The sequence below is a fragment of the Gossypium hirsutum genome, chromosome A13, assembly GCF_007990345.1.
Source record: "Gossypium hirsutum isolate 1008001.06 chromosome A13, Gossypium_hirsutum_v2.1, whole genome shotgun sequence".
Classification (NCBI taxonomy): domain Eukaryota; kingdom Viridiplantae; phylum Streptophyta; class Magnoliopsida; order Malvales; family Malvaceae; genus Gossypium; species Gossypium hirsutum.
Genome location: NC_053436.1, coordinates 10,214,640 through 10,223,551, shown reverse-complemented (window position 1 = coordinate 10,223,551; position 8,912 = coordinate 10,214,640). Strand labels below are relative to the sequence as shown.

General features: G+C 34.7%; 1 protein-coding gene across 1 annotated transcript; it reads right to left on the bottom strand.

The window, feature by feature from the left end:
* Positions 1–376: 376 nt before the first annotated feature.
* LOC107894165 (transcription factor HHO3) lies at positions 377–2,351 on the bottom strand. The gene is made up of 5 exons (XM_016819384.2): positions 1,860–2,351; positions 1,553–1,776; positions 1,136–1,463; positions 971–1,047; positions 377–883 (listed from the first exon to the last, which is right to left on the bottom strand). The coding sequence occupies exons 1-5, from the start codon at positions 1,987–1,989 to the stop codon at positions 530–532; spliced, it is 1,113 nt and encodes a 370-aa protein (XP_016674873.2). The 5' UTR covers positions 1,990–2,351; the 3' UTR covers positions 377–529.
* Positions 2,352–8,912: the final 6,561 nt, after the last annotated feature.

Sequence of the window (8,912 nt, the reverse complement as noted above, 5' to 3'; positions counted from 1 at the left end):
TAATAACAATTTTAACCCTTAATATTTATATACTGTGTCAATTTAGTCTTAATTTTACAAAAAAATTAACCATGAACATTTACATATTACATAATTTAAATTTTTCTTTTTATAATTTTACTTTTATTTTGTAATATTCGAGGTTAGTTTTAATAGAACTAGAGAAGATAGAAATTATTACATTAGATTTTTGGATATTCCTATTTTTTATATATTTTGGATCAATTTAGTTGATAAATTTAAAAAAAAATTTAGGTGAAGGGGTAAAAAAAAAGTAAATTTCACAAAATGTAAATTTGAGAGTTAATTTTTTTAAAATTAAGAATAAATTAACATAATATATAAATATTGAGATTTAAAAAACTTGAGTAAGTAATTTACCCAAAAAGGATGCTTTGCTTTTATTAAACAAGGATGATATACACTGAACAAAGCGCAAGAAGATGTAAAAAAAATGCCAAAAACTCGGTTATTTTCATATAGAACTTTCTACTAGAGGTAAAAATGAAAAAAATGTACAGTAAGATAACTAAAACGCAGGGAACCCATCTGTTGTAGTATGAGTAGAGGAAGATGTTGATGGTGAATTTGAGTGAACTCTCCCTTCACTATGACTACCTCTATCTTCAGATTGTGATCGTTGCAGTCTTTGCACTGATGGTTTAGCTAGCGTCGGCAACGGGACGGCCACCGGGGCATAGACTCCGCTGTTCGGACTTGGAGTCACACTGGTTTCCCCTGATACTACTGCGGTTGTCGCCACCGAGGCATATTCTTGTGGAGGCACCCATATTCCTCCAACCACCACAAATTGAGGTGTTTGTGGGTTGTTGCCATTGCTGTTGATACTAGGGCTTGGTCTCCTTGTGTGCAATCTATATTTCTGAAACAAATAAACCGATCATTAGCTATATATGCCACCCTAAATCTAGCAGTTAATGAGTTAAATCAGTACAGAACAATTACAAACCTGTAAATGGCTTTTAACTTCATCATTTGTAAGTCCATCAACCTTCATCAGCTCCCTAATCTGCTTAGGCGTAGCCACTGCAAAAACAAATTCCATTTACATAAACAACAACAACTACTACAAAGAAATCGAAATAAATTGCACACTGCAAATGACAAAACTCACCATGTGAACCACCGAGTTGCTGAAGAGCATGCAAGAAGCGTTTATGCAACTCCGACGACCAACACCGCCTTTGCTTTCTCTGAGGCGGCTGCTGCTGCTGCTGCCCTTTCTCTACTTTTTTATTAGTATTTCCATCGTCAGCTGCTATTCCTCTGCTCCCACTTTCTGTCGTAGAAGCACTCGTAGTAGTGGTTGCTGTAGCCGAAGCATTGCCTTTTCCTACTGCTTCAACGCTCTTCTTCTCTACATTACCTTTTTCTTTATGGAACGGCTGAAATGCTCCACCATTTCCCTTCATTTGTACCCCACTTCCAGTTTTACCCACATCCTAAAAAAAAACCCAAATTTTGTTAAATATTTTCTTTTGCAATTAAAGAAAAAATCCCCCCCCCCAAAAAAAAGAAAAGAAAAGGTTACCTCTTTGGAGGGTGGATTCCATAACTGAACAGATCTAAGCCAATCAGATTTCTTTTTATCAGCAGCAGCAACATTCTCATCATCATCATCATCGTCTTCCTCAGAGCAATTACAGCTTCTTTTGATGGGGATAAATTCTTCCAAAACAGGACTGTCACTCGATGTCTGTTCCGAACACTCCGATTGACCTTGCATGTACATCTCTTTCTTGCATGACTCAATAGCTATTAAAAAACACACACCCAAACACAAATTTTAGCAAAAAGGAAAAGAAATTAAATGAATGGTCAGTGGAGAACGCACAAACCTTGGGTGACAAGCTCAAAACACAAAGGAAGTTCACGTTGAAAGACTTGGATTTTTCGTCGTTCCTCTTCTAAAGCTTCCACATATTCATGGCATTTGCGCATTTTTTGAGCGTAATCCATATCTCTCATAGCAAGGAAATTTTCTTTACTTAAAAAAGTAATTTTATTTCTTCCACACCGAGATTTTCAGAGACAGTGGATGATATAAATATATGTGAGGGGAAAGGGTTTGTTTCAAACCAAAGAGCATAGAGAGATCCGAACAAGATGAGAGATGCTAAGTCGAGGGAATTAGTTGTGATATTTTTTTTTTCTAAAAGGAAATAAAGTATAAACAGAATCATGAGGAGAATAAACTTTGGTACCAAGAAAAAGAAAAAAAATGTTTACTTTAGAGAGAGAAAATAAAAGATAACGTTATGGATCGAGGAAGGAAATTAAGCGAGAAAATGGAAGAAAGAGAAAGGGCAAAAAAAAAAACATCAAAGTCGTGCCGTCGGCCCGTCGCATAACAAGACGAATCTTTCATGTTTCGGTTTTTTGGTTAGAGAGAGATGAATATTCCAAAGTGATTCGATTTTGTCGTTTAGGGGTGAGTTGGCAGTGACGTCATCATTTAGCCCTTTCCTCTTTATTTTCAGATAAGATCAAAATCATCAATCACCCCTTTCTAAATTGGGTAAATTCACCACAAGTCACCCAATTTTTGGTTATCTTCTTTTTTGGCCACTCAATTATGATCTTTTTAAAATGGTCATCTAATTATGAATTTTTTTTAAATTGACCATCCAACTAGTTAAGATTGATTTTTTATCCATTTCCCTTAATTGCATTAACGAGTGACGTGATAGTTGAAAATTTTGTATAATAATAAATTTAGCTTTTAACTTTTACATATTATGTCATTTTAGTCATAATTTTAAAGAATTAACCCTTAAAATTTATAAATTGTCTCAATTTGATCCTAAACCTAAAAAATTCAAAAAAATATATAAAATACATAAATATTTTTAAAATATAATAAAAAATTTTAAAAATCATATAAAAATAAAAAATATTATTAAAAAAATAAATTATAAACTTTTAAAATATATAAAACTACATAAATATTTTTTAAAAATATTATATTATATTTAAATTTTATATTAATAATTATATTAATATCAAATAAAAATAAAAATAACCCTTTTCCTTTCCTCTTCCCCTACCGGCCTCCTCCCCCTCTTCTGTCCCTCTCCCTTTCTGTTAGTGTAGTATATAAAACCTGACTTCCTTCTTGGTAAGATTAAGAGCTAAAACCCCTTTCATTGCACCAAATTGATAGAGAAACTTGACCATTGTTATGACACCATTTTTTTTGTCTACACTTCTGTTGATGGTTCCTTCCCCCATCCCATTCTCTTAGGATTATGACACCATTTATTTTGTCTACACTTCTGTTGATGGTTCCTTTCCCCCTTCCCCTCTCTTAGGATTACTCGTATTTGTAAGGCATGGTTCTTTGATGGAACGTCTTAGGGGATAACTAGGTGTCGTGCATGAAGACATGTTATCCCCTTAGACCTGACACGTATCCCTTAAGGGGTTCCTTGGATTTGTAATCCTTGCCGTTATGAGAACAGGGAGGTGGTGAGCTAGGGAGTGACTAACTGGTGATCTAGCAGAAAGGTGAGCTAGATAACATCCTTTCCTTGATTGAGTCAGATTCTAGATCACCCAGGCAGACCAAATTTCGAGTTTGTGAGGTATTATATAACAAATTTGTCTCCCGCTTTTTTGAAAAAGAGTTATAAAGTGGCTTTTCTAAAACAAGTTTACACACCTTACCCGTGTAATTGAGGGCTTGTTATGTAAGCTTTAATTAAAACTTATTGAGTAAGCTTTGTTGTGAAACAGTGGCGTGCAATATTCGATTCTTTGACCGTGTCACTAATGTTGATTTGGGCTTTGATATTATTTTCTTTCATAATGTTAAAACCGCCACTTAATTTAGCATTAACATTGGGGATAACAATGGTGTATATGGTGAGTAGCATAACCAAAAAAAGGCGAACTATATGGCGAAAATACTTGTAGTATAGTGAAAATATGGCAAACTATATATCGAGCTAGCTGTACATCAAAAATTCGATGAGCAGTATAATGAAATTTCAGCGAGTTGTGCTTTAAAAATAGTGCAATTGGTACTGCAAAATATTACGAACTTTATTGTGAAAATATTGTAAACTGTTTTGTAAAAATAATGCTAACGATGTTGCAAAAATACTGCGGATTGCACTTTAAAAATAATGTGAACTGTACTAAAAAACTACGTTATTTTTCTGAGGGTTTTGCATCTTTAAAATTGAAATCAACTTTATGAGAATGCTGCGATCCTAAATTTGCAACTGCAAGATTTTCGAAATCTTGTAAGTATAAGTCTGCGATCTTACATCGACGAGCTGCAAGATTCTGATAATCTTGTAAGTATAAAGATGCGATCTTAAATTGATAAGTGGCAAGATATGAAAAATCTTGTAAGTATAAGGTTGCGATATTAAATCAGTAAACCACAAGATTCAGAAAATCTTTTAAGTATAAGGCTGCAATATTAAATCAGAGAGCTGCAAGATTCAAAAAATCTTATAAGTATAAGGTTGCGATATTAAATTGACGAGCCGTAAGATACAAAAAATCTTGTAAGTATAAGGCTTCGATTTTAAATCAACAAGCTGCAAGATTCAAAATATCTTGTAAGTATAAGATTGCGATCTTAAATCGACGAGCCGATAAGGTTGCGATCTTAAATCGACAAACTACAAGATTCGAAAAATCCAATAAGTATAAGGTTGCAATCTTAATCGACAAGTCACAAGACTCGAAAAATCTTGTAATTAGAGAATTGAGGTTAGAAGAAAATCATGGAGTGAATTGAGGGAAGGAGAAAATCCTGCCAATTTCTATTGGAATATTGGGTTTAGGAAATGCAGGGAAAATAGGTTTAAGGAAAATTCAGAGTTTTAAATTTATTTCCAAAAAGTAAGAATTTGGTTGTGATATCTAAAGTAATTAACACTTAATCAAAATTGTACCTTTTCGATTCATTTAGGATGAATGCTTTGAATGAGTAGTCTTCTCCGCTATCCTCAAGCTCACGTCTGCCGAGTGTAGGCTCACTTCGAATTAGAAAATTTTTCACAAAATTACCAATTGGAAATTTTGAAATTTCTCTAAACATCTAGGTCAAGTTGTAAATAAGAAAAATATCTTTAGAAATCTTCTAAAATAATTTATTTAGAGAAATTTCTCTTTACAACTTTCTCTTATGTAACATCCCGAATTAGGGTCTAGTCGAAACAGTGGTTTCGAGACCATGAATTTGAAGTAGAAATAATTATTTTGTGATTTTTATGAGGTCTTTGATATGATTACATGCTTGTGTGAAAATTTCATGAAGCAATTTTATGTGTAAAGTGTCCAATTTAACTTTAGGGACTAAATTGAAAAAGTTGCAAAATTAAAGATTCTAGAAGCCTTAAGTATGAAATTGTTTTAGATTAGTAATTAGAGGTCCTTAAATAGCAATTTGCCCAATTTCTATTTTTATGGACAAAAATGGGCATGCCTGGGTAAAATTTTAAATGAAGGCCTTAAGGGCATTTTTGTCCTTTGGTAAATAAGAGAATAAAAAGGGAAAATAAAGTCAAAATCTCATCATCCTTCTCATGCTTGTGCCGAATTTGAAGAGTCGCCATAGCTAGGGTTTCTTCAATCTTTCAAGCTTGATAGTAAGTACATCCTAGCCCCGTTTTTAATGTTCTTTATGTTTTTGAGATCTTTGAAACATGAACTAGCTATTTCTACCATTGTTTTAAGCTAGGGTTCATATTCAAAAATTTATCCATGTGTTTCGTGCATGTATTTTGATGATTTATGAAGGAGTATGAAAGTTTAGTGTTAGATAAACATCTTTTCCTAGGTGATTTTTCATAAAAACACCAAAAAGGACTTATTTGTAAAACATGCAAAAATAAGTGTCAAAATGTGATTTGATGAAAATTTGGACTGTTATAAGAAGAAATATGAATCGGCTAGGCTTGGGTAACAAAGAAATTGGACACATTTCATTTTACGAGCTTAGGGACAAAAGTGTAAATATGTCAAAGTTTAGGGGTAAAAGTCTAATTTTGCGATAGTATGATTTTTGGACTAAATTGAATAATGTGGATATTAAATAAGTGAAATTTGCTATTATAGATAAAAACGGAGTCCGGGCCTAGATCGGGGAAAAAACAAGATCTTGGACTAAATCGAAGTAATTGTCCATATTTTGTACCAAGGTAAGTTTGTGTGTAATTAATATAGCATTTTATTATGTGCTTAATATTTGATGTTATACGAATGGTTTAATTATCTTGGTGAATATCATTGATGTTGTTTGTTAAAGAATTGTCGTGACTTAAGCCGATTGAACCTCAGGAATACTTAGGGTATCATCGTTTTGACATTTGAGTGAATGAGCTCCCGTATAAGACCATATCAGGGATATGGCTTCGGCAGTGACATGTGATCCCATGTAAGACCATGTCTAGGACATAGCTTTGGCATCGTTATGTGAACCCATGTAAGACCATGTCCGGGACATGGCATTGGCATCATAATAAGTCATCGTGTAAGACCATAGTTGGGCTATCGGCTTTGATATGTGTGATCCCATGAAAGATCATGTCTGGGACATGACATTGGCATCGTTATGTGGTCCCATGTAAGACCATATCTGGGATATGGCATTGGTACCCTACCTTGTGTATATGAAATCCTGAGTAACCCTTAGTATTCCAAGCGGTTCAATGGGTAGTCACAGAATGTGACAAAAGAATGACGAGGTATAGCTATCTTGAGTGGGTACAGGTAAGTACGCCAAGCTCGTAGTTATTGAGAATACGAAATGATACAATTTTGGTGTGATGAAAATGAAGAAATCATGATCTTGAGTTCTATGAGACATTGTGAGATTTGAACGAGATAGGATATGATTATAGTGATTATGGAGAATGTGATGAATTAAGTGATGTTATGTGTGTGTTGAAATTACATATTTTCATTTCTTATTTTTTACATATAAGCTTACTAAGCTTTATGCTTGCTCCCTCTCTTTTCCTTTTTGTTATAGTTTCGCCAAGCTAGTTCGGGGATCAAAGGGCGTCGGAGACTCGATTACACTATCAATCGAATCTTTTGGGTATAACTAGTCTCTTTATTTTAAGTATGACATGTATAGGAATTGGTTGTTTTATTATATGTTATATTAGTTTAGCCAATGTGTTGGCTTATGAGGGTGTTATGATTCATTTTATATAAGGCCATGAGATATGGCTTACAATGACTATTAGGTTGTAAACCTATTCACTTATGCATGTATGAGCCAATTCCATTATGGTATGGATCTTGGTGGATATGGCTAAATGATGATGATCACTATGTGTGTGAATGAGTTGTTATGAAATGAAGCCTTAATCTAGTCTAAAGTGTTGAGAAATTGAATACACAAACTAGATTCATGAGAGAGTTTAAGTACCTTTGGAACCATGAATGTGTTGTGTAAATAAAGGTGGCAAATGGCTTGAAATATAGTCTTAAATTGGTCCACACAGGTAGACACACGGGTGTGTGTCTAGTCTATGTGTGACACACGGCTCGCCCCATGGGCGTGTGCTCTGGCCGTGTGTCCCCTGCACCCTAATCATTACAAACAAAATGCCCAGTAGTAAACACATGGGCTGAGACACGGCCATGTGTCTCGGCCGTGTGAGAGACATAGTTATAAGACATGGGCATGTGCCTTGGCCGTGTGAAGTCTGCACCTATTTATGGAAAAATTATGAAATTTAATTATGCACAAGGCTTAAGCACACAGGCGTGTACGTTGGCCGTGTGACCACATTTCGTTCATGACGTCATAAATAGAGAGTTACACGGGCTAGGGACACGGGCGTGACCCAAACCACACGGGCGTGTGGGATTACACGACCCACCCGCACGGGCGTGTGACTCTGTTTAGTGAAAAAAATTTCTAAGTTCTCGATTTGGTCCCGAACCTCTCCCAATGTATGTGTTGGGCCTCGTGGGCCTATATAAGGGATGATGGCATGTGGGTGAAAAGTTTTAAATTTGGATGGAAATTTATGTCCCGGTTTTGTAAGATTTTGTAAGCTTATGTTCAGTAATGCCTCATACCCTATTCTGGCGTCGGTTACGGGTAAGGGGTGTTACATTTTGAATTCAAGTGTGTGTCACATAATGACCCATTACTCTGTTCATATGGGGAGAGTTTAAAGAGTTCAACTATGATTAAACTTAATCACTTAAATATTAAATTAATAAAATACTATTAAGATAAGTATTAAATTTAATTTAATATTAAATCTATTAAAATAATATTATTTTTAGAATAGTTAATCTGAAATTAAATTATCTAGTAGAGTCCCAATAGGAGTATGATTCATCCACTGCTCAACCGTCGAAGGACCACCCGCCGGCCACTAGAATGTTGTCGTCACTGCCACCAGCACCGTCATATCCGATGGTGCCATCGTAGGTGTGACACCTGACTGCCTCCAGAAGTACCAACATCCAGAGTAGAAATCCTGCACAAAAGATGTGAAAAGCGATAACCACAAGTATGCAGGTCAGGTTGTAATATAGTTACAACGGAGTAGGTAAGTACTCTGAGGATTGTACCCAAGGAAGGGGAGCACTAAATTAATTCTAATTTAAACATAAATAGATCTAATTAGTACTTTAAGTGGATTACAGTACGAAGCATCAAAATAAAAATGTTTTTGATAAACTATCCTAAAAATAGTAAGAAAGGAAATAAAAGAAAAGTAAATAAATAAGAAATAAGAAATTAAATAATCAAATATATATCAAATCTAGGCATAGGTGATTAGCTTGCTTTGGTAGTCATAATCAACTGCCATCTCGGGCTTTCCTGTTCAATCAACTAATCAGTACCCCAGCAGGATCTTTCGATTCGTCCATTGAAATACTGAGTCGCCAATGACTACTTA

What these genes read in the sequence shown, in the direction of transcription:
- LOC107894165 (XM_016819384.2), bottom strand. Translation starts at nt 1,989, where the DNA reads ATGAGAGATATGGATTACGCTCAAAAAATGCGCAAATGCCATGAATAT. An exon ending in TTTTGAGCTTGTCACCCAAG is followed by an intron (nt 1,777 to 1,859) that starts GTTTGTGCGTTC and finishes GTTTTTTAATAG; the next exon opens with CTATTGAGTCATGCAAGAAA. An exon ending in AAGTTAAAAGCCATTTACAG is followed by an intron (nt 884 to 970) that starts GTTTGTAATTGT and finishes TATTTGTTTCAG; the next exon opens with AAATATAGATTGCACACAAG.